Source organism: Odontesthes bonariensis, chromosome 11 (genome assembly GCF_027942865.1).
Source record: "Odontesthes bonariensis isolate fOdoBon6 chromosome 11, fOdoBon6.hap1, whole genome shotgun sequence".
Classification (NCBI taxonomy): Eukaryota; Metazoa; Chordata; class Actinopteri; order Atheriniformes; family Atherinopsidae; genus Odontesthes; species Odontesthes bonariensis.
In genome coordinates this window covers 2,346,989-2,372,978 of record NC_134516.1, presented here as the reverse complement: position 1 = coordinate 2,372,978, position 25,990 = coordinate 2,346,989, and the positions used below count along the sequence as shown (strand labels likewise).

Sequence of the window (25,990 nt, the reverse complement as noted above, 5' to 3'; positions counted from 1 at the left end):
GGAAACATAGACAATTTAGGAAACATAGACAATTTAGGAAACAGAGACAATTTAAGAAACAAAGACAATTTAGGAAACATAGACAATTTAGGAAACATAGACAATTTAGGAAACAGAGACAATTTAGGAAACAAAGACAATTCAGGAAACAAAGACAATTTAGGAAACATAGACAATTTAGGAAACATAGACAATTTAGGAAACATAGACAATTTAGGAAACAGAGACAATTTAAGAAACAAAGACAATTCAGGAAACAAAGACAATTCAGGAAACAAAGACAATTTAAGAAACAAAGACAATTTAGGAAACAGAGACAATTCAGGAAACATAGACAATTCCCAGAGATCAAAATTTAGAGCGGTAAAGTTGTGAGATTCAAAGTGATCCTGATCTGGATAGAAACGGTCAACTCTCCAACTCGCCTTTTGAGATGCAGCTTTATACGTTAATATAGGCAAACAAACAGATTTAAGCACATTTTAAACCACAGAACCTTCAATTAAATATTCAGTTGGACAAAAAGACTTTTTAGCCAAACTTCATCAATTTGACTCAACAACGAAGACTTAAAAACCCAAGAATGATGAAATAATCTGACGTCTTTTGGGACAGTTAAAAAGCATCCAAAATACATTTCATTTACAGGAGAGCATCAGCTTAACTTCTCTTTATTCCTTTCAGATGAGCTTCGGTTCTAATTTCTCCAGGTAAATGATTAAAAAAATACATGAAAACAAACATCTGAACACACAGATTTGAAAGGTTTTTTTCCACACTTTTAATAATACTGAACAATAAGCTGTTAAATCAACATTCTGGGTGCATCTGTCTACATCCAAAGGGCAGTTAGAGACGAGCTGGTGGCAGAGACCAAAAACTGAGCTAAAGTAGAGTAGAAACTGGAGTTTCCTCACCTGTAAACCATGAGATTGTTGCTACAGAAAGAAAACAGCCGTTTGCTAACACATTAGCCACGGGAGCTACATAAAACTATTGTTCTAGTGCTTCACAGGCACAAAGACAAGGACTCCAGCCTAAACTAAATTAAAAATGATGAAGCTCAAAGGTAGAGCCCTGAGGAACTCCAGCACCACGAACTTAGTCATGTTTCTGACCATGTTGCTTTGAAGAGATTACATAAAAGACAGAACATGTGGCTGATCTCTGCCCAGTGGATGGTAATGGAAGAAGGATACTGGAAGATAACATTTTTACGGGTGTTTTATAGGTACAGCCTCTCGATGGGGCCGTGGTGTCTCTTGAGCCTGCTGCCATTTGTGTCTTTGGGCATCAGACTATTGATACCTTCGCGGATCCAGCGGATGTACTTGGATACTTGTGTGTAGACGCCGTATTTGCCTTTGCGTGCGCAGCCTTCGCCCCAGCTCACGATGCCAGTGATGAAGTAGGTGTCACGGTAGCGCGTGACGTGCGGCCCGCCACTGTCGCCCTGGCAGGCGTCCTTGGCTACGCTGTCGTAACCGGCGCAGAACATGCGCATCGAGATGCGCAGCTGCGTGGACTCCATGCAGGTTTGCCGATCCACGTAAGGTACGGTGAGGCGCTGCAGGATGGTGGACGGCTGCCGGCCCTCGCCAAGACGACCAAAACCACTGACCATACCATCCTGCTGGCGCATCAGGACCTGTAACAGGAGGTGAGAAAGGTAGGTTAGCAGTGCTGCTTCCACCTCATTTTATAGCCTCCAAAAGGCACGTAGTTCAACATTTCATCTACATGTACATTATCAGAACATTACATTACATCACATTACGGTCATTCTGCAGACGCTTTTATCCAAAGCGACTTACTATCAGTGTGTTCCACATCGGTAGGCAAAAGAACTTCAGGTCACAAGAAATCATAAGTGCATTCCCTTCCAAAACCAAACAGCTAAGAGCAGAACTAGTGCTAGAGTAAGTGCAGTAAGACGATTTAGAAAACAAAGACAATTTAGGAAATAAAGACCATTTAGAAAAAAAAGACCATTTAGAAAAAAAAAGACAATTTAGGAAACAAAAGACAATTTAGGAAACAGAGACAATTTAGAACAAAAAGACAATTTGGGAAACATACATTAAAAAAACAAATACAATTTAGAAAACAAATACAATTTGGGAAACGAACACAATTCAGTAAACAGAGACAATTTAGAAAACAGAGACAATTTAGAAAAAAAGACCATTTGGGAAACAAGAGACAATATAGGAAACAGAGAAAATTTAGAAAACAAAGACGATTTAGAAAACAAAGAAGTGCGTAAGAAGCTAGTACGAAACAGATGATGTCCTCAGAGGGCGGCTCTGGGTAGTGTTTCCTGAAGAGATGGGTTTTCAGCCTGCAGCCAAAGTATTTAGCTAGTATGTATTTAGCTTGAAACTGCTTTGAGTTACTCTGGATGTTTTTGTGTCGCAGTTAATATACATTAGTAAGATGAGGAAATCTATATTCATGTCTGTTTGTAAAGTAAGTTCAGGTAGCTAGCTGCTTTTGTTTAAATGTCCAACATTAAGCTAGCAGTGTCCAACTGTTCTCAGTCTTTATGCTAAGCTAAGCTATAACGCTCAGTCTGAACAAATTAATGACAAACATGTTCAACATGGTTGAAAGCGATGGCTTGAATGTTCACCTTTTCAGCGAAGTCCGACTCGGGTATGCAGGCTGGCAGGATGTACCTGGTGAACTTGATGGGCGTGGCCAGTTTGATGAGTGCGATGTCATTGTGGTAGGTGTCCGGTCTGTACTTAAAGTGGGTCACGATAGCTGCCACGTGGTGTACAGCTTCGTTACCGTGATCCACCAGAGTGTCAAACTCGCCTGAACACACAAAAACACATTTTACAGCCGTTAAGTTTCTGTATTAACCGACGGGAACAAAGAAAGATTTTAATGGCTGTAAAGTTTTATCGCACATTTTATTCATAAATGAAACACAAAGTGCCGAAAAATAACAGAACTGATGACAGAGTAAATATATATAAAGATATAAATACATATCAAGATAATACGAATTAGTTATGACCATTTAAACAAACCAAGAGCAGGTAAATAATTTGGGATGTTATGAAAACTTAGTGTCATATTTATTAAAAACATGAATTATTACAACAGTGTTTAGAAAGAAAATGTTTTTACATACTGATGATGTTTCAATTTAAATTTTGAGGAATTATTTTCATGATTTTTCTGTAAGTAAATAAGACAAAAATCACCGAGCTTGACGTAAATGTAGCGTGTTTGGTTCATGCAGTGGGCAGCGGTCAGGATGACGTATTCGTTGAGGATGGTTCCTCCGCAGAAGCCTTGGTTGTCCTCGTTCAGGAGGAGAGCCTGAAAAAAAAGGGACGGAGAAGAGAAGCTCTGAAGCTCTGAAGCTCAGTGCTTTAATCCCACAGATCACTGTCAGAGGGGCTGTGTTCCAAACCGCATACTTCCATACTACATACTACATACTGATCGATCAGACAGTATGCAGAGCGTTTACCCACAATGCATTTTGCTCCTGCCTGAGCCGAAATCAGCCGGCCTGACGATGATTTCTCTTAAGCTCTAAACTCTGTAAACTTTAGCAACATTTGAAACATTTTCAGGTGAGAAAGTAGTCGTTTAGATCCCCAACGTGTTGAAAACCTGACAAAATACCGGCTGTTTACAATTTTGTTCCCACGAATTCGGCGCTACTAAAGCTAGCCGCAGTGAGCAACGCACTTCCGGTTATTTTCACAAAATAAAATACCCGTTGCCTTTTATCATAGGGAAAGCCATTACCATACAATTGGTTCTTTTGTTTTGAAAACAGGAAGTGAACCTACCCTCGTTGTAGCTAGCTTGAAACTGCCGTTTTGACAGGAAATGACGATCGGCGACGTCACGTTACGTTGCATCATGGGTAGTTTGAGTATGAGTAGTAACCTCATGATGCATACCCAACATTTAGGAGAATCTAGTATACATCCGGGAAGTTCTCGCTCATTCAAACTTGCATACTAACTCAAAACGTTAGTAGTAGGAGTAGTGGGAGAAGTATGCGGTTTCGAACACAGCCAGTATCTCGGTATCTCTACCTGCCACGGACACTCTCCTGGCGGGCAGTCCTCTCCGTTGACGATGCGAGTCATACCTGCCCTCTGAGAAAAGATCTTTTGTTCAACAACTAAATCCTGCGGCGGAACCTGGCTGTCGGTGTCAATCAGTGGGGAAAGATTGTTGGGGTCGTTGGGCTGCTCGGTGGAGTTTGCGTTGGGCATCGGCTCCGTGGCGTTCCCTCGCTCGTACCTGAAAACCGTCCGGACGTTCTCCGTAACGAGGGCGCCACATTTGAAGGTCTCTGTAAAAGAGAAGCTTGGAGGTCAGCGTCTTTTTTGGCAATATTTCTGAACGTTTAACTTCGATGAAAGGATGTTTGAGTCATCTAAACTTTGTCAGGACTACGTTTTATTGTCTGAATAGTTTTCTCAAATGTTGTTTTTTTCTTTCATCTGTTTCTTCAGCTGTGACTCAGGTCTGATTCTTTCTGAGGTCTTTGAAGACATGCAAAATTTCCCACATATCCATGAAGTCGAGGTTCTTTGCAAGTTGTTTTTCTTTAGTCGCCTTGGTTTTTGGCAGTGGAAGCCATGTTTTACTGACTCCAGATAAGCAGCAGCAGGACCACTGATGGAAACGGAGGCCATACTTTAATCCTTAGTTTAGTTTAATCCTAGATTAAAACTACAGGACTGAACCCAACTGCTGAGATTAACTCGTCATGAATACATTATACAGCTTTGACACAACGGCAGTTTATGTTTTTTGGAAAACTCGGCCGAGGATGCTCTCCCACTCAAACCCCCACTGTAAATTTGATACTGCACCAATTCCTTGAACAAATGTCTCTCATGTCCAAAATATCTGCCCAATCTGGACAAATTTTACTTCAAAACGTGCCCCGCATATTTATTACAAATTCCCTCTCCATTTCCATTATAAAGGCCTAAAGTCATCAAATTCAGGTGAAATATTATTTTAAAACTGCCATAAAAAACGAGCCACACATAGTAGCCGAATGAAAATCACACCGCTGGCTTCTGCCGTCTCTTGGGGCGCTAACGGTTCAAGAATTATTCGACTACGGCTTTTACTTTTCGAACAGCGACCGGTTGTTCGAGACAGTTGAGTGCAGTTAAAATTATAGTGTAATTTTAAGAAGGCAAAGTGAGCGTACATGTCAGAGACCCAGACGAGCCGCACCTGCTCCTGTTACCGGGGCAACGCCTCGTTAGCCTGCTCTGTTCTAAGACTGCTTATGAGGGCAGAGCCAAGATGGCTGCCCTGTTATAACAGCTTCATGTTATAAATCTGATCTACTTTTCTCCTTTAAGCTGATAGTGAGGGGAAGTTTGAAAATACCCACAATGCAATGGGAAAATGCATTGAAAAGTACTTACCGAGCAGAAAATGCCAAAAACTGCCCTATTTTGGAGGCCTCATAACTCAGCCATACAACAATCCAGAGACCTCATTCAAAGTTTATATGTGACAGGAGACTCTCAGCTTTAACTGAACCAAACGGTTTGTTGATAGGGTGGGCAGTAGTTTGGCACCCATCAAAATTTCTTCAGAAATTTTACAGTTTAAATTATTTCCTGAATCGAGTTATTTTTATATTCAAAATGTTGGAGTAATTCAGAGGGGGAGAACGTCGTCCCTCAGGGGGAGAACGACGTCCCTCAGAGGGGAGAACGACGTCCCTCAGAGGGGAGAACGTCGTCCCTCAGAGGGTGAGAACGTCGTCCCTCAGAGGGGGAGAACAACGTCCCTCAGAGGGGAGAACGTCGTCCCTCAGAGGGGGAGAACGTCCCTCAGAGGGGGAGAACGTCGTCCCTCAGAGGGGGAGAACGTCCCTCAGAGGGGGAGAACGTCCCTCAGAGGGGAGAACGTCGTCCCTCAGAGGGGAGAACGTCGTCCCTCAGAGGGGGAGAACGTCCCTCAGAGGGGGAGAACGTCCCTCAGAGGGGGAGAACGTCGTCCCTCAGAGGGGGAGAACGTCCCTCAGAGGGGAGAACGTCGTCCCTCAGAGGGGAGAACGTCGTCCCTCAGGGGGAGAACGTCCCTCAGAAGGGAGAACGTCGTCCCTCAGAGGGGGAGAACGTCCCTCAGAGGGGGAGAACGTCCCTCAGAAGGGAGAACGTTGTCCCTCAGAGGGGGAGAACGTCCCTCAGTTCCCCTTTTGATGCGAACTGTCATGATGTTGCCATGAGGCCAAAGGCTGCAGCAGTGGGAACAGGAAGTAAGGCTGTCGGTGGGTTTTTCAGGTCAAACTGGGCAACCATCAACTCTTGAGCCCCTCTCACCGTCGGAGTCACAGGATTTTCCATCCGATGCCAGGAAATATCTGTCGGTGCAGGAGCACTCCACGTTTCCTCGGACCACCTGACAGAAGTGTTCACAGCCGCCGTTCGCGCTCTCGCAGAGCTGAGGAATAACTGCAGAGACACAGGAAACAGCACAAAGACAGCATGAGGCATCGGTAGAACCTGCCGGGGAGGAACGGGTCCTACAGCCAGAAACTCCACCATCAGAAACTCCACCATCAGAAACTCCACCATCAGAAACTCCACCATCAGAAACTCCACCATCAGAAACTCCACCGCCAACCGTCTGAGCTGCTGGAATCTATTCTGAATCCAGGCAACAATCTGTCAGCCCAACGTCTTTAGAAGTTTTGATGACCTGGAGAATCTGTCTGAAACTGCTGAAGCTGTTATTGGACTTCTTATCAATTTGTCCCACCTCAATAATTACTTTTAGTGTCAAACTCAAACAATCAGCATCACGCCATAATAACTAAACCTAGCAAAAAGCTAACAATTTAGACCCTAAATTACCTTTAAACATGTTTACTGAGGTCTCAACTCAAGTGACTTCCTATGGACTTATATAAAAAATGAACCTCTTTTTGTTAACCCTTTCACCCAAAGCAGCTTTAAGGTGTTTCATTCCTGAGATCGTAAAGCCTGAGTAGGAAACAAGACTTTAATGAGGAAGCTCAGAGTAAAGTCCCGACCCCCCTGGATCAGAAAAGCCCCTCCCGAACCGTACCGGACCGATACGAAGTGACCCGACCCGTACCGACAGTGGAAACGAGGCTTAACTGCCAATAAAAATAAACTTATGAAGAAACTACACCCACCAGACTTATGATTAAACCCAGCATAGAGTTGACACAATTTCTCCATGTTTGGTATCCAGTCTGTAAATGTTTCAGACAAGGGATACCGAAACCGATACTGGTATCGGTATCGGGCCAATACTATTCTAACATACTCGTACTCGTTAAAGTTAACCGATACGAATTTATTGCATGAAGACCACGATCAGAGGGTGGCTTGAAGGCTTGGTCTCTAGTGAGACCGAAACCAAACCGATACTTGGATCTGAGTACTTGCCAATACTTCTACCACAAAAAAAAAACGCAATGAATTGGAAGACAGGTTTCGGTCTCACTAGCCTAACCACGCTGTTCCTGATTAGCTCGACATCTCCCCTAGGGCTAGGGTTAGCCAATCTAAAGAAATACAACAAAAATGACAACAAGCCACCCTCTGATCGTGGTTTTCATGCAATAAATTGGTATCGGTCAACTTTAACGAGTACGAGTATATTAGAATAGTATCGAACCGATACCTGATACCAGTATCGGTGCATCCCTAATGGAAACTATCCAAGACTTTAGCCTTTACCTAAATAATCCTAAACTAAAGCTTTAAAGCTACATTAACTCTGAGTTCTGTACCGATTTCACAGCTGAAGCCCTTGTATCCCTCCTGGCAGTAGCAGGTGTAGCTTCCGATTGCATCCTTGCATTGTCCGCCGTGAGCACAAGGGTTGGACTCGCATGCGTTGCCATCTGCAGGAACAACAGAGGAAGCTCAGCGAGTTGTTTCAGATGTCACTGCTTCTGTCAAAGATTGGTAAATCTGTGGGTTTGTTGCACCTTACCGACATATATGGCCCAGAACTCATCCTGGAGAGAGGAGAAACGGGTTTAGATAGTTCAGAACAAGTGGGGGAACATTTAAGGTTCTCAAACAAGTTGGCCGACACAAAGACAGTGATGGTTTCGTACGGTTTTCTCTTTGTTTTCAAAGATCTCTCGCGCCTCCTCCCAGTTGCAGCGCTCCTCCATGCACTCCCTCTCCTTGTTGCCTTGTTTCATCTCCTCCAAGAAGCTGTTGGCCCGTCGCTGCCGGTTCAGAACCTGACTCGCCGCCCGGCCGTCCAGGAAAACTGCTGATGAGAAACAAGTGGAATCAGAGAGGAAAAACAAAAACCAGTTTTTCATACCGGCCCTGCTGAAACTGTGACCTGTAATTAGAGAGGGTTGATACCAGAGACCTAGGGTTAGGGTTAGGCCTAACCAGAGATGGGGACTCGAGTCGACTCGAGTCGCTGTTTTGATGACTTGTGACTTGACTTGACAAAAAATAAAAGACTTGAGACTCGACTCGGACTTGGAAGTTAAAGACTCGGGACTTGACGAAAAATAAAAGACTTGAGACTCGACTCGGACTTGGAAGTTAAAGACTCGGGACTTGACTTGATGAAAAATAAAAGACTTGAGACTCGACTCGGACTTGGAAGTTAAAGACTCGGGACTTGACTTGAATGACTTGAGTGTTAAGCATCTAGCATAACTTTGAACTTTGTTCGTCATTTGAAGATCCATTCTGACCAGTAAGTGCTCGTCAAATTAGCTAATATTATCCTGTTAGCCTAGTCAGTAGTTAGCTAATGTTAGCTTGATATGATACGGGGTGGACGGGTTGGACACATTGGCCAATGATGTTTACTGACAGTTAAGCCTGATTCTTACTCGGCGCAACCGTGCAACTGTTCTGGCTCGAGAACCATTAATGACGTCATCGAAAGCGCCAGCCCCTTCACAGTTCCTTCAGCTCATAAGCGCAGTTTGCGCCGAGTATGCGTCACATTTGCAGTTCTCTCCAGACCAGCGGGCGTCACTGTTGAGGAAACAAGCTGAAGAACCGGACGAAGAAAAGCATACGAAGAAAGCATACACAATGCCACCTGTGGTGTCACGTCAGCAGAGGCTGGCACATCTGATGAGGAATGAATTTACTCTGGGTGTAGAACTGTATATGTATCTCAGAGATTTCCCCCCAGGAATTCGACACTGCCGTGTTGTCCCAGTGTAACTTCATAGACGTGTCGTACAGATGTTTGTAGAGGCGCACCCTCTCGGTCACCGCGGTCTCTGCAGTGTTAATGTTTCCTTTCTCTTGGTCAGCTGTTTCCGGTTGAGCTCGCGCGAAGTCAGAAAAAAAAGTTGTGTGCACGACCTTGTGACGCGCGAGGACTTTTAGCTTGCGACGGGGGGCGTGGCGGAATTTTGGGTCACGTGATCGTTTGCGCCATTTGCGACCAGCTAGTAAGAGCGAGGTTGTGCCGAGTAAGAATCAGGCCTTATCTTTGTGTTTTCACTTTATTAAGATCAGATTGTGCCGGTAAAATTTTAATAATAAGGTGACGTGACTTTGACTTGTCTAAGAAAAAATTACTTGAGACTTGAAAGCTAAGACTTGGGACTTACTTGAGACTTGAAAGCTAAGACTTGGGACTTGCACATGTGTGACTTGGTCCCATCTCTGGTTGATACATTCTGTAATGTTTGTTCCAGGAGGACCGAAAATCAAAAATCTGATCGTTCATGGAATCTTTTACCCAAAGAAACAGTATCTCGGTGAAAAGATGGAGCTTTTAATCACCTGAACCCAAACTTTGAACAAACTAAACACAAAACATCACAGGGGTCACAGTGCCAACCAACCCCCCCCCCCCCCTCCTCCCTAAACCCAACATGCTTCTTCTTCTGCCCGGTTAAACTCCGCATTCCTGCCTTCCTGCCCTTCGTCAGTCCGGGGAACGTACCGTGAGCGGCGGCCAGGTGGAGCAGCAGGAGACCCAGGAACAGTTGCAGACACCAGATCATGTCCCCGGCTGGACGTGGCTCCAGAAAAAGTGTTCTGAGTGGAAGTAAAGAAGTCCGAATGTGGAGAGAGGAGGCAGCGAGGGCAACGACCTGCAGAGGGAGGGGGAGCCGGGGGAGGAAGGTCGGGCTGGGCGGGCCTTATCTCAGGCTTCCAGGCTTCCTGCTGCAAACATCTGACCCCCGTTACAGTTCCAGGAGAAAACTACAACTGCCAGACTGCACTGCTGCAGAAAACTGAGTTTGAGCTGTCTCTTTAAGACCCCCCTCGCTAAAAGCCCACTCTCCTCTTATTGGCCGTCATCTGGAAGCCTGTAGGGGGCAGGACCAACTGGCTGGTTGCCTATATTTCACGGGCTAGCTGTGCCTATTGAAGACTAAATATTCCCTTTACATCCATTTAATTTACATTTTTAGAGTTCAGATGAACCTCAGTTGTTGTAACTACATTATTTTTAACAAATGAGTCCTTTTGAGAGAGTCAAAGTTATCAAACAGCAGGTCTTTACGGAGTTTCTTTTCATAAAAATCTTCATTAATGTCGTCAGATTTACGGTAAAGGCTCTACACCTAATGCTGCCCCCTACAGGAAGGGAATAAGCGGGGTAGTTCTGGTGACATTCCAACAGAAATTAGCCACTACTTGTCCAACACAATAAACACAAGTTGCCTCAGCTTCCTCCTGTTCTCTGCTAGCTTCCTTCTGTTCTCTGCTAGCTTCCTTCTGTTCTCTGCTAGCGTCCTTCCGTTCTCTGCTAGCTTCCTTCTGTTCTCTGCTAGCTTCCTTCTGTTCTCTGCTAGCTTCCTTCTGTTCTCTGCTAGCTTCCTTCTGTTCTCTGCTAGCTTCCTTCTGTTCTCTGCTAGCTTCCTTCTGTTCTCTGCTAGCTTCCTTCTGTTCTCTCCTAGCTTCCTTCTGTTCTCTGCTAGCTTCCTTCTGTTCTCTGCTAGCTTCCTTCTGTTCTCTTATAGCTTCCTTCTGTTCTCTCCTAGCTTCCTCCTGTTCTGTGCTAGCTTCCTTTGGTTCTCTGCTAGCTTCTTTCTGTTCTCTGCTAGCTTCCTTCTGTTCTCTGCTAGCTTCCTTCTGTTCTCTGCTAGCTTCCTTCTGTTCTCTTATAGCTTCCTTCTGTTCTCTTATAGCTTCCTTCTGTTCTCTCCTAGCTTCCTTTTCTTTTCTGCTAGCTTCCTTCTGTTCTCTGCTAGCTTCCTTCTGTTCTCTGCTAGCGTCCTTCTGTTCTCTGCTAGCTTCCTTCTGTTCTCTGCTAGCTTCCTCCTGTTCTCTGCTAGCTTCCTTCTGTTCTCTGCTAGCTTCCTTCTGTTCTCTGCTAGCGTCCTTCTGTTCTCTGCTAGCTTCCTTCGGGTTCTCTGCTAGCTTCCTTCCGTTCTCTGCTAGCATCCTTCTGTTCTCTGCTAGCTTCCTTCTGTTCTCTGCTAGCTTCCTCCTGTTCTCTGCTAGCTTCTTTCTGTTCTCTGCTAGCTTCCTTCTGTTCTCTGCTAGCTTCCTTCTGTTGTCTGCTAGCTTCCTTCTGTTCTCTTATAGCTTCCTTCTGTTCTCTCCTAGCTTCCTTTTCTTTTCTGCTAGCTTCCTCCTGTTCTCTGCTAGCTTCCTTCTGTTCTCTGCTAGCTTCCTTCTGTTCTCTGCTAGCTTCCTTCTGTCCTCTGCTAGCTTCCTTCTGTTCTCTGCTAGCTTCCTTCGGTTCTCTGCTAGCTTCCTTCTGTTCTCTGCTAGCTTCCTTCTGTTCTCTGTTAGCGTCCTTCTGTTCTCTGCTAGCATCCTTCTGTTCTCTGCTAGCTTCCTTTTGTTCTCTGCTAGCTTCTGTTAAAATTGGCTCTAACACTTCCTTCTGTTCGTTCCTTCTAGCTACCTTTTAAGTTTAAAGGTTTCCCTTCCAATACGACTTGTAGCACTGATGTAGTGCTAGCATGATGTAGGACTGGATGTATATCTTCACTTCTGACAGCTAGCATCAGGGAAACAGTAGCTTTTGAGCTGATGACAGGATTTTTATTGTGTTTTTAACTGTATCTTAGTAGGAGAGGAGAGAAAATAACCTTTTTATATTCACAGAAATGGAGCCTCGGTTAATGGAGGGCCCCCAAAAGCCCCTGGCTGTCCTTCCACCTCCTGTTTGGGGAATTTAATCAGTTACAGAACGCTTTCTGGCTGTTTAAGTAATCATCCAGCCCGACTTTCCTTAGGCTAGTTCAAACTTGTGAGGTACAGTTGAATCAATAAAGTTTAATGAAACCAGAACAGGTTTGACTTTGAGGTTTAGATCTCAGGCAGCTGCACCTTCTGGTACAAAGAGGCTTCACCTTTAACTCCACCTTTAACTCCACCTAAGAGGACGGCGGGGACAGATGAACAGAGACTTACAGGAAATCAGGGTTTCTGAGCTCTGACTCAACATGTTCGACTTGTTGAACCGCAGCCAATCGGCTCGGGTCCTTTGGGGGCCGAGCGGCGGACGTTCACAGTCCAAACCGAGTGTTTATCCTGCAGAAAAACCTTTTTACCAGAACTGAAAATGGATCAATTCAAAGAGATAAAGGTGCAAAACTGTACTCAAGTAAAAGTACTGTTACTTCAGAATAATATGACTCAAGTAAAAGTAAAAAGTAGTCATCCAAATAATTACTTGAGTAAGAGTAAAAAAGGTGAAAAAACTACTCAAGTACTGAGTAACTGTTGAGTAACGTCTGATTTATTTGTTAACACAAGCATTCAATCAGACAGACAAACATACTAAATAATCATCTTTAGGCAGATTAGAGTTCATCCAGTTGATAAAATAAATTAAAATGAATTCATTAATTACAAAATAGCTTAAATTAAAATAATCCAGGTAAATTCAAGAACTTCAATAAAAAATAAGAGACTTAGGAAATGTTTAAAACATATGTAACCCATATGTAACCTAAAAAACAAACATTCACCTATCCATGGGGGAAAAACGAGTTTAGGAAACTTAGCGCTACATGTTTCCTCAAGTTAGATGTTGAGTTTCTGCTGAAATGTGCGTTTGTTTTGGTTGCCACAGAAGACACATAATGTAGCTGCTGTTTCTCACTCTTTGTAAGGTAAACATGCTTTCAGTATGAGGCCTCGTCTGCGTCTTCATTTCCCACCGTTGGTTCTGACATTTTTCATCTGTTTCTTTCTTTGTTTGCTACGACTGCTAATGCTAAAGCTAACCCGTCCCGCCGCTGAGATCGAGTACGGTCACGTGACCAGACCGCACGGCTGCGTCTGATTGGTGGAACACAGTCAGGTGGTAGAGCCTTTGGCGGAAGTCTCTCTCTCTGTCAGAATAAAACATTAAAATGAGGCGTACGCGGGGGGATAAAAATAATGAGGCGTAGAATACCAAAGAGGTAAGAAGAAAAGTAACCAGCTCATTGTAGCCTAATGTAGCGGAGTAAGAGGACAGTTTCTGCTGCACATCTACTCAAGGAAAAGTAAAAAGTATAGAGATTTAAAACTGCTCCTAGAAGTATAATGTTTTCAAAAACGTACTCAAGTAAATGTAACTCGTTACGACCCACCTCTGGTTATAACTAAGCTGAACATAAAAAATATATTTTCTTTATTTCACGGTAAATTGATTGTTTTCTCACTTTTTTTCATCAATTGATATATTATATATATATACATATATATATATATATATCAATCAAATATTTAGTTAACCCTCATACCTGATTTAAAACACAACTTAATTTCTGAAAAGGGACATTTTTGTCCCATTCTAAAATGACCTAAAAACATCATGTTAATATTTTTTTCCACTTTTCTTTTCATAGATCTTTTATTCCACTTCAGTTCTGATCATATCCACCAAGTTTTCAATTATTTAAAAAAATTTAACCCTTTAAATACTGGTTTATATGATGTAAACGCCAATTTCTGTAAAAAAAAAAACAAACAAACAAAAAACTGCTATATTTTCAAAATATAGAATACAAAGTGGAATTATTGAGTAGGGATAATTATGGTCTGGGATATGTCAATGATCAGCAACAACATTGATTTTTAGAGATTTATTTTTTTCTATGTCTGATTTAAAAAAAAAAAAATCCTTAATTTCTGAAAAGGAACATTTTTGTCCTTTTTTAAAACGACCTAAAAACATATATTAATATTTTTTCCACTTTTTTTTCATAAAAACTTTACTGAAGGAGTTATTTTTGCTACACAATGAAAACAAATTGCATCGTGTAAGATGTGTGTTTGAAATTCAAAAAAATAGTGAAAAATGCCCAACTAAATGTAAAGTAAATGTAACTGGTTCCTCTGCTCAGGTCAAACCTTAAAGTCCTTTATTCAGCTGAGAACATCAATAAAAGAACAAACATGTCTAAATGTTGTCAGATGGAATGATTTTAATGTGTCATTTGCTTCAGTTAAAGTCAGATTTCCAGTTTATTAAACACAGCCGCCTGAAACGGGCACTATTTTTACAACATTTTCAAACTTTACGTTTCAACCCAGGAACGAACCGGACGGGATTCTGACAGAAAACAATCTTCCAGACGGGGAATAAAAGCACTTTTCTTAAACTTTAACCGGTTTCTGCTCCAGCTGCTCGGTGAGCATCGATGTCGGGGTCGGTGGGTTCTTCCTGGTGCGGTCCACCCAGTCCACAAAGTTGGCCATGTTGGCGTACACCCCATAATACCCCGGGTGTGAGCAGCCCCAGCCCACCACGCCCACCAGGAAGTGGGTGGAGCCAAACTGCGTCACCAGGGGGCTCCCGTCGCCCCCCCTGCAGCCCTCCTGCCCGCCTTCCAGGTACCCGGCACACAGCATGTTCTGGGTGAAGTTGAACCGGGTTTTCTGGGAGCACTGGGAGTTCTGGATGATGGGGACCGACATCCTGCGGAGGACGGGGGAGCCCGGGCCGCCGGTCTGGGTGTTGGCGTTGCCCCCGGAGGTCCTCCTGCCCCAGCCGGACACGGTGTGGTAGCGGAGGGGCAGCGGCTCCCGCTCAGCGAAGCCTTCGGTGGGAAGGCAAACGGGGACGGCGAGGCGGTTCAAAGTGACGGATCGGTTGAGCCGCAGCAGGGCGACGTCCCCGTCGCCGGTCTCCGGGACCTACCCTTCATGGGCGATCGCCATGGAAACGGGTATCACCTGCTCGGTGCCCTCCTCCACATCCAAGTTATGCTCCCCTGGGAACATAAAAGATGGCGTTTCACCAAAAACCTACAAAACACCCCAAAGTTTAAAAAATGAAACTATAAAATGACGACTTGTGAAAGGGATCACAACATTGACTTTGTCAAATTTAGAATAACAAACTCCAAATAATACAATTAAAGAAAACTTTTTCACATTTAGTGGCGAGCAAAAAGAAATGAGAACTTCTTTGAGGGAACTTTACCTGCCACCACAGTGAGGTTCTGGGCGCTGTTGCCTTGGACGCAGTGGGCAGCAGTTATGACCCAGTCGGGATGGATCAGAACACCTCCACAGTGACTCTTTCCATTCAGCTGAACCAGGACCTTATCAAGAGATGGAAAGAAAATGTTAAATCTTGAATATTTCTATCGTTTTAACCTCGGAAAATAGTTTCAGATACCAAGAGAATCAACTTGGCCCAAACATTTATGTTCGAAATAGGTCTACAGCAAACAAATATTTAGGTAATCGAGTAGTTAATTGATTATTCCATCGAACTATCGAGTAATACTATTGCAATTAAAAACTAACTTGTGTCTTAACTTGAGTCATTCATTGGTTTATTTGTCAGGAAATTCAACAAATTTAAGTATTGAACTAATTGTCCAAAGAAGAAGAAGAGGAAAATATAATGTGCTTGTGCTAGCAGGGTAGTTCTGGTGACATTTCAAAAGATATTAGCCACAGCTTCCTTCTGTTCTCTGCTAGCTTCCTGCTGTTCTCTGCTAGCTCCATTCTGTTCTCTGCTAGCTTCCTCCTGTTCTCTGCTAGCTTCCTCCTGTTCTCTGCTAGCTTCCTTCTGTTCTCTGCTAGCTTCCTCCTGTTCTCTGCTAGCTTCCTCCTGTTCTCTGCTAGCTTCCTTCTGTTCTCTGCTAGCTTCCTTCTGTTCTCTGCTAGCTTCCTTCTGTTCTCTACTAGCTTCCTTCTGTTCTCTGCTAGCTTCCTTCTGTCCTCTGCTAGCTTCATTCTGTTCTCTGCTAGCGTCCTCCTGTTCTCTGCTAGCTTCCTTCTGTTCTCTGCTAGCTCCATTCTGTTCTCTACTAGCTTCCTTCTGTTCTCTGCTAGCGTCCTCCTGTTCTCTGCTAGCTTCATTCTGTTCTCTGCTAGCGTCCTCCTGTTCTCTGCTAGCTTCCTTCTGTTCTCTGCTAGCGTCCTCCTGTTCTCTGCTAGCTTCCTTCTGTTCTCTGCTAGCTTCATTCTGTTCTCTGCTAGCTTCCTTCTGTTCTCTGCTAGCTCCATTCTGTTCTCTACTAGCTTCCTTCTGTTCTCTGCTAGCGTCCTCCTGTTCTCTGCTAGCTTCATTCTGTTCTCTGCTAGCGTCCTCCTGTTCTCTGCTAGCTTCCTTCTGTTCTCTGCTAGCGTCCTCCTGTTCTCTGCTAGCTTCCTTCTGTTCTCTGCTAGCTTCATTCTGTTCTCTGCTAGCTTCCTTCTGTTCTCTACTAGCTTCCTTCTGTTCCCTGCTAGCTTCCTTCTGTCCTCTGCTAGCTTCATTCTGTTCTCTGCTAGCGTCCTCCTGTTCTCTGCTAGCTTCCTTCTGTTCTCTGCTAGCGTCCTCCTGTTCTCTGCTAGCTTCCTTCTGTTCTCTGCTAGCTTCCTTCTGTTCTCTGCTAGCTTCATTCTGTTCTCTGCTAGCTTCCTTCTGTTCTCTGCTAGCTTCCTTCTGTTCTCTGTTAGCTTCCTTCTGTTCTCTGCTAGCGTCCTTCTGTTCTCTGCTAGCTTCCTTCTGTTCTCTGTTAGCTTCCTTCTGTTCTCTGTTAGCTTCCTTCTGTTCTCTGTTAGCTTCCTTCTGTTCTCTGTTAGCTTCCTTCTGTTCTCTGCTAGCGTCCTTCTGTTCTCTGCTAGCTTCCTTCTGTTCTCTGTTATTTTCCTTCTGTTCTCTGCTAGCGTCCTTCTGTTCTCTGCTAGCGTCCTTCTGTTCTCTGCTAGCTTCCTTCTTGTCTACCTGCCAGGGACACCCTCCCTTGGGACACTGGTTAGCTCCCACCAGCCTGGTCTGAGTCTCAATACTCTGGTCGAGTCCGGTTTCTGCTGGAGGCAACTGGCCACATGGAAACTCCACTGCAACACAGCAACATCAGCCATCAGTTTATATATAATAATATATAGCACAGCTCAATCAGTAAGTGTGAGACAGTCATGTAAATATATACAGCTATTAAAGCCGTGATGGTCTATGAGACAGTCGGTTGCACACTTTAGCCGTTACCGTTGGCGACACACTGTCGGCCATCTTCCCCCGGCTGGTATCCCTGGCACAGAAACACCGGCGTCTTTCTCCTGAACCGTCGCAGAAATGCTGACAGAGTCCGTTTTGGTAAACACATCCCAGAGAATCCTCAAACACTGCAGAGGAAAATAAGAAAATTAATAATTTATGATAATTCATGTTGATAATGACGATCGTCTAGCTTAAACTTTGTCTCTCATGGTGCGTTTCCCAGGTTATCGGAATTATCTGCACTGTTTAAAACAATATATCATCACCTTAAGGCCCCCAAAGTTAAAACATTATATATATAAACATATATTTAGGGCTGGGCAACGATTAAAATGTTTAATCTAATTAATTACAAAATAAAAGCCTGTGATTAACAGACTTTTACAAAATAAAAGCCTGTGAGCGACAGACTCTTACAATAATAATATAAAATTTTTAAAAAAATTTAAAATGCGTGATAAAATATTTATCTGGGTTAAATAATTGACGAGTTGACGCGATAATACCGAGTTAACTCGCCCAGCCCTAATATCATTAAATATTAAAAAATATTCACGTTTGATATTATTATACAGAATGGACTTCTTAACCATTAAATACTAGTTTTTATCATCAGAAATGTGTGAAATTTATGATTGAACATACTGAAAATTTGTTATTACATTTGCCATCATAGCACAGAATAATTAGTGGTCTCTTTACTTATTGTTAACGTGCTTTTCATTGATTAACGTTCTCATATTACCTGTCTGACAGTAACGTGCTTCATATCCTTCAGGACACTGACATTCATACGAAGTGGCCACGTAAATACAAGTTCCGTTGTTACGACAAGGGTTGACCAGGCAGGGGTCCCGACCTGTCGGCACGATTATATTTGTTAGCAGAACACAAAGAGTAGCTTCAAAGTGTTAAAAAAAAGGCTTCATCTGAATAAATATAATCAAATTTATTTCTATAGCACATTTCATATGCAAAACAATTCAAAGTGCTTTACATAAAATAAAAGCATTGCAGCAGGGAGTGGAAGAAGCATTAAAAATACATAAAAGAATATAAAGAGAAACAAATAAATTAATTTAAATGAAATTAAAAGCAAGCAACAGTCCAGATTTCATGCATAGACACATGAGAAAAGAAATGTTTAATTAAATCAACATGTTCATCACAGGTTAAATGTCATCAGACGTTATTTCACCACTTTAAACTCCCAATTACAGCTAAGCTAAGCTAAGCTAAGCTAAAGCCAAACTTTAAGTAACTCTTATGGGATCATCTGTTTACTCTAACTTTGATTTGAATCTAAAAGAGGAATATATTATTTAAACTCTGTATAAATACACTGTGAAAGTATTTAGTAAATAATTAACGAGCTACTTACGATCATACGTCAGCCAGAACTCCCTCTGGAAAAAAAAACAAGAAAATAAATGTTGCTTTTCATTATTATTTCTTATTCAGCTTATTTGGCAACACCACACTGCTTCTATTTAACCTTTTTTTTTAGTTGATAATTTTTGCTAAAAATGTTTTTTAAATAAAGCCACCGTGTCGCTCCGTTAAATATTATCCAGGCTAACAAGGCTACATACTAGCATGCTAACAATTTAGCACCTATGAGAAAAGAATGATCAACAAGTTCACAGGGTAAAATAATCCATTTGATCAAATTATCCTGTTGTTAGTGCAGCCACATGTCAAATATCCAAATGTTATAAACTTGTTATTTTTGTTTAAAGAACCAAAACTTTTTGTGTTGTTCAAGTTCCGGTATTTAGCACAAAAACTGAGATAACCATGAAAATGATCAAAAATAAGAACGACCACAATAATTTCTTTCAGTTTCTAAAGATTTATTATTTCAAGGATTATTCTTAACTTCTATTTGGACTAAACTGTTGAATACTAAAATCAGCATGAGCACGCGTTTGTAACGTCATGCTAACAGTGAATAAATGTTAGCTTTTGGCTAATTACGAACCCGTACGGCCAGAGTCAGCTTGAGCCGTTTGGTGTCATTATTTTTATCCCCCCGCGTACGCCTCATTTTAATGTTTTATTCTGACAGAGAGAGAGACTTCCACCAAAGGCTCTACCACCTGACTGTGTTCCACCAATCAGACGCAGCCGTGCAGTCTGGTCACGTGACCGTACTCGATCTCAGCGGCGGGACGGGTTAGCTTTAGCATTAGCAGTCGTAGCAAACAAAGAAAGAAACAGATGAAAAATGTCAGAACCAACGGTGGGAAATGAAGACGCAGACGAGGCCTCATACTGAAAGCATGTTTACCTTACAAAGAGTGAGAAACAGCAGCTACATTATGTGTCTTCTGTGTCAACCAAAACAAACGCACATTTCAGCAGAAACTCAACATCTAACTTGAGGAAACATGTAGCGCTAAGTTTCCTAAACTCGTTTTTCCCTCCATGGATAGGTGAATGTTTGTTTTTTAGGTTACATATGGGTTACATATGTTTTAAACATTTCCTAAGTCTCTTTTATTTTTTATTGAAGTGCCTGAATTTACCTGGATTATTTTAATTTAAGCTATTTTTTCATTAATTAATTCATTTTAATTTATTTGATCAATTGGATGAACTCTAATTGGCTTAAAGATGATTATTTAGTATTTTTGTCTGTCTGATTGAATGCTTGTGTTAACAAATAAATCAGACGTTACTCAACAGTTACTCAGTACTCGAGTAGTTTTTTCACCTTTTTTACTCTTACTCAAGTAATTATTTGGACGAATTATTTTTTCTTTTACTTGAGTCATATTATTCTGAAGTAACAGTACTTTTACTTGAGTACAGTTTTTGGCTGCTCTAACCACCTCTTTTTCCTGGAGAACCATTTTGTGATGCAAATGTATTACTCTGTTGAACGCATATTGTTCTGAGAAGCAAAACGCTTTATTTTTTAAACCCCAGCCAACTAGCCGGACTACCTTCATCAACACCAAAACGAGGCTGGAACTCTGCTCACAGGACGCAGCAGGGGGTAAGAAGATGTTCAGAAATGATGCTGCTGATATGGGATGTTACACAGCTTCATGTCAGAAGAGGCGAACTGTCCCTTTAAAGAGGCGAACTGTCCCTTTAAAGAGGCGAACTGTCCCTTTAAAGAGGCGAACTGTCCCTTTAAAGAGGCGAACTGTCCCTTTAAGGAGGCGAACTGTCCCTTTAAAGAGGCGAACTGTCCCTTTAAAGAGGCGAACTGTCCCTTTAAAGAGGCAAACTGTCCCTTTAAAGCAGCGAACTGTCCCTTTAAAGAGGCGAACTGTCCCTTTAAAGAGGCGAACTGTCCCTTTAAAGAGGCGAACTGTCCCTTTAAAGAGGCGAACTGTCCCTTTAAAGAGGCGAACTGTCCCTTTAAAGAGGCGAACTGTCCCTTTAAGGAGGCGAACTGTCCCTTTAAAGAGGCGAACTGTCCCTTTAAAGAGGCCAACTGTCCCTTTAAAGAGGCCAACTGTCCCTTTAAAGAGGCGAACTGTCCCTTTAAGGAGGCGAACTGTCCCTTTAAAGAGGCCAACTGTCCCTTTAAAGAGGCCAACTGTCCCTTTAAAGAGGCAACTGTCCCTTTAAAGAGGCGAACTGTCCCTTTAAGGAGGCGAACTGTCCCTTTAAGGAGGCGAACTGTCCCTTTAAGGAGGCGAACTGTCCCTTTAAGGAGGCGAACTGTCCCTTTAAAGAGGCGAACTGTCCCTTTAAAGAGGAGAACTGTCCCTTTAAGGAGGCGAACTGTCCCTTTAAGGAGGCGAACTGTCCCTTTAAAGAGGCGAACTGTCCCTTTAAAGAGGTGAACTGTCCCTTTAAAGAGGCGAACTGTCCCTTTAAGGAGGCGAACTGTCCCTTTAAAGAGGCGAACTGTCCCTTTAAGGAGGCGAACTGTCCCTTTAAAGAGGTGAACTGTCCCTTTAAAGAGGCGAACTGTCCCTTTAAAGCTTCCACCGTCTTCGGCTCATTAAAACGTGTTTTCAGATGCGTCTGACCGACTGACCGTCTTGGCGTCGCTCTCGAACACCTCTTGCGCCTCCTCGTAGTCGCAGATCTCCTCGATGCATTCCCGCTCCAGGTTTCCCTGTTTCAGCTCCTCCAGGAAGCCGGCGTCCGCCCGGCGTCCGCCCGCCGCCACCGCCGCAGAACCGACTCGGCCTCGTGCTTCTCCACGAACACTGAAAGGTCAGAGGTCAGGAGGTCAAGATAAGAAGGTAAAAGGTTAGTAGCTGAACCTGCAAATGTCTGAAAATAGAACCCGTCGTCACTTTCTCGCTATTTTCATGCACTCGTTTTTTCAACCGGTCCGATCTCCCGTTTCTGTTAGCTAAAGTTTGTTAATTAAAGTTAAAGTAAACGTTAAAGGAGCCGGAGAGTAAAGCTGTAAAAGCTGTAGATGTTCTGTTTCTGACCTGCAGCAGCAGCGATGCCCGCCAGCAGAGCCCAGCAGAGCCCAGCAGCATGGTGTTCCTGGTGTTCCCGGTGGTCCTGGTGTTCCCGGTCCGAGCAGCAGGATGAAAAACTGCCTTTTCAGCAGGAATCTGGACTTTTGAGCCACGGATCGACGTCCTGTTATTCCAAGCTGCTCTGCAAACAAAGCTCAGGGTTAGTTAACCTCCCTCTGTTTTTAGTTTGCTGTTTGAACATCTAATGTCACCACTTAGCAGAGATGGGGACTCGAGTCGCTGTTTTGATGACTTGTGACTCGACTTGACAAAAAATAAAAGACTTGAGACTCGACTCGGACTTGGAAGTTAAAGATTCGGCACTTGACTTGAGACACGATGACTTGAATGACTCGAGTGTTATTCAGTTCATGTTTTCAGTTTGAATATAAAATTAATAAATTGATTAAAAAATAACATGGATTACCCGGTATCATTGTGACGTCATTTCCGCCGAATGGCTTATTACAGCCGCTAATGGTAAATAGATTTTATCTGGTAAATTATCCCACTGATAATGCATTGATTGTTACCAAACTCCTGCCGTAGTACACATAGGCTCTTAACTCACAAAACGAGGCGTTAGAAAGTTTGTAAGTTTACCGGGAGTTTATTTAAAAGAACACTTTCCAGATAGCAACTACACACTGCTGCTAACGCTACTGCTGCTAACGCTACTGCTGCTAACGCTAACGCTGCTAACGCTACCTCTACTAACGCTACCGCTGCTAACGCTACTGCTGCTAACGCTAACGCTGCTAACGCTACTGCTGCTAACGCTAACGCTACTGCTGCTAACGCTAACGCTGCTAACGCTAACGCTACCGCTGCGTCGACGTCACTTCCGGTAACTCCCGGAATATGACTAATTGCATTGCTTGCACACCAAAGGCTATGTTAACTTCTGTTATCTGACATGTTATCTGTCATCTGTATTTATAGTGTTGTTGTATGTGTGTTATGTAATCCTTTGTACTGTGTGTCTTGATTTCTTTTTGTTTGTATGGACCTTGAGTCTGAAGCTATAGCTTCTTGAATCTTGACACATACCGCCTGCCGTAGTTCAAGAAGTTGCAGCGCACATTTGAAAACGCGAGGCGCTAGAGAGCAAATTCATTCCACTTTGCAAAATAAAATTGCACCTCTAGATGGGGGAAGAAATTACAAAGTGTCCCTTTAATGAAGGAAACTTCACATTTTAACCAGATTTCAACAGGCTGAGATAAAGAAAAATACTGAGTCTGAGCGAAAGGTCGTTCATTTAATCAGGTTCATTTGCATGTGGTGACATCACTGATGACATCTGTGGAGTCGGGGTTAACCCCCCAACCCCCTGAACCCCCCAACCCCATGAACCCCCCAACCCCCTGAACCCCCCAACCCCATGAACCCCCCAACCCCATGAACCCCATGAACCCCCCAACCCCATGAACCCCATGAACCCCCCAACCCCATGAACCCCCCAACCCCCTGAACCCCCCAACCCCATGAACCCCCCAACCCCATGAACTCCCTGAACCCCATGAACCCCCCAACCCCCTGAACCCCCCAACCCCATGAACCCCATGAACCCCCCAACCCCATGAACCCCCTGAACCCCATGAACCCCCCAACCCCATGAACCCCCTGAACCCCATGAACCCCCCAACCCCATGAACCCCCCAACCCCATGAACCCCCTGAACCCCATGAACCCCCCAACCCCATGAACCCCCCAACCCCATGAACCCCCTGAACCCCATGAACCCCCCAACCCCATGAACCCCCCAACCCCATGAACCCCCTGAACCCCATGAACCCCCTGAACCCCATGAACCCCCTGAACCCCATTAACCCCCTGAACCCCATGAACCCCCCAACCCCCTGAACCCCATTAACCCCCTGAACCCCATGAACCCCCCAACCCCCTGAACCCCATTAACCCCCTGAACCCCATGAACCCCCCAACCCCATGAACCCCCCAACCCCCTGAACCCCATGAACCCCCCAACCCCATGAACCCCCCAACCCCATGAACCCCCCAACCCCCTGAACCCCATGAACCCCCCAACCCCCTGAACCCCATGAACCCCCCAACCCCATGAACCCCCTGAACCCCATGAACCCCCTGAACCCCATGAACCCCCTGAACCCCATGAACCCCCCAACCCCATGAACCCCATGAACCCCCCAACCCCCTGAACCCCATGAACCCCCCAACCCCATGAACCCCCCAACCCCATGAACCCCCCAACCCCCTGAACCCCATGAACCCCCTGAACCCCATGAACCCCCCAACCCCATGAACCCCCTAACCCCATGAACCCCCTGAACCCCATGAACCCCCCAACCCCCTGAATCCTGACCCCAGCACAACACTGGAAGATATATTCTTTAATCGATTTTTATTCACTCACATTGGGCCTCATGCAACAAAGGTTCGTACGCACAGATCTGGTCTTAAGTCGTGCGTACGAGTGATTTAAGAGAATATTCACCAATCTTTTAGTATTTTACGTTTTCTTTCAGGTACGAACAGAATTTACAGTGATCCAGAGCTGTCGTAGGAGTTTCCTAAAATAGTCCGCTGTCATTCCAATCAAGTTTGCTCGACTAATGGATTGTATATTTAATTACTTTGAAGCAATCATAAATAAATATATACATTATACCCCATAATGATGCTGACATTATTCTGTTTGACTTAAATTATGCACTAATTGAAGGTTAATTTGACTCTGGATATAAATAGGTCAATGGGAAGCGTAACCAGCAGCTGACTTTCTGCTTTTGGATGCCTTAGCGCGTCAGGCTCTTGGAAGAGAGCGTGTGTCCCGAGACTGTGTAGATGTCCTTACAGAGACAGACGAATGGCTGACATCCTGATTTAGATCACCAAGGACTGTGCTGCTGAAAATATGCAGCTTGCTGGAGCCACAACTCCAGAGAGAAACACGCCGATCAAACTTCAGCCTCAGAGCCTCTAAAGTTGTTCTTTTTGGATCTCTGAAAGCAGAACTTCAGTCTCAGAGCCCCTAAAGTTGTTCTTTCTGGATCTCTGACAGCAGAACTTCAGTCTCAGAGCTCCTAAAGTTGTTCTTTCTGGATCTCTGAAAGCAGAACTTCAGTCTCAGAGCCTCTAAAGTTGTTCTTTCTGGATCTCTGAAAGCAGAACTTCAGTCTCAGAGCCCCTAAAGTTGTTCTTTCTGGTTCTCTGAAAGCAGAACTTCAGTCTCAGAGCCCCTAAAGTTGTTCTTTCTGGATCTCTGAAAGCAGAACTTCAGTCTCAGAGCCTCTAAAGTTGTTCTTTCTGGATCTCTGACAGCAGAACTTCAGTCTCAGAGCTCCTAAAGTTGTTCTTTCTGGTTCTCAGAAAGCAGAACTTTGGTCTCAGAGCCTCTAAAGTTGTTCTTTCTGGATCTCTGAAAGCAGAACTTCAGTCTCAGAGCCCCTAAAGTTGTTCTTTCTGCGCCTTGATGCCATTCTCATGACAACACTCAACACTTCCTGGCACAGGAGAGAGGAAGCACAGCCTTATGTGGTATCATTTTGGGCGTGGAGTATGCATATTTACTGTCCTTGTGCACGTGCACTTAAATACGCACGGGTGGCATTCATCATTTACGCAGGTCATTTACACACTTTTTCCGAAGTTAAGAGCGTTTGTTGAATCTGACGTGGCGTGTTCGTACGAGAAAAGTGAGAGAAATTTAGAATAAAGATACGAAAATGTTCTTGCATCAGGCCCATTGAAAAGTCTAAATAACTCTTTTTATTGTTCAGCCAAAGTATTCTGTTGATTTAGTTAATTTTAGGGATGCAGCATTACCACTTTTTTTCCAACCGATACTTGGATCTGAGTACTTGCCGATACTTCTACCACAAAACAAATGCAAAGAATTGGACGACAGGTTTCGGTTTCACTACCCTAACCACACTGTTCCTGATTAGCTCGACATCTCCCCGAGCCGCCAATCTGAAAACAATACAACAAAAATGACAACAAGACACCCTCTGATCGCGGTCTTCATGCAATACATTGGTATCAGTTAACTTTAACGAGTACGAGTATATTAGAATAGTATCGGCCCGATACCAGTATCGGTCTCGGTGCATTCGTAGTTAATTTCCTCACAGAATAAGTGAAAAAAGGGAATCATCGACGTAAATCGGTTTAAATTG

General features: G+C 43.7%; 1 protein-coding gene and 1 pseudogene across 2 annotated transcripts; both read right to left on the bottom strand.

Moving 5' to 3' along the window:
- Positions 1-315: 315 nt before the first annotated feature.
- f10 (coagulation factor X) lies at positions 316-10,117 on the bottom strand. 2 transcript variants are annotated; one of them, XM_075477252.1, is made up of 9 exons: positions 9,934-10,117; positions 8,111-8,271; positions 7,984-8,008; positions 7,778-7,891; positions 6,336-6,467; positions 4,068-4,330; positions 3,216-3,333; positions 2,633-2,820; positions 316-1,648 (listed from the first exon to the last, which is right to left on the bottom strand). In XM_075477252.1, the coding sequence occupies exons 1-9, from the start codon at positions 9,992-9,994 to the stop codon at positions 1,226-1,228; spliced, it is 1,485 nt and encodes a 494-aa protein (XP_075333367.1). In that variant the 5' UTR covers positions 9,995-10,117; the 3' UTR covers positions 316-1,225. The 2 variants fall into 2 exon arrangements, with proteins under 2 accessions (XP_075333367.1, XP_075333368.1); XM_075477253.1 differs by having other exon boundaries at positions 8,111-8,274; positions 9,934-10,109.
- A 4,267-nt stretch (positions 10,118-14,384) lies between these two features.
- Positions 14,385-25,968, bottom strand: LOC142391158 (coagulation factor VII-like; annotated as a pseudogene).
- Between the last annotated feature and the right edge of the window lie 22 nt (positions 25,969-25,990).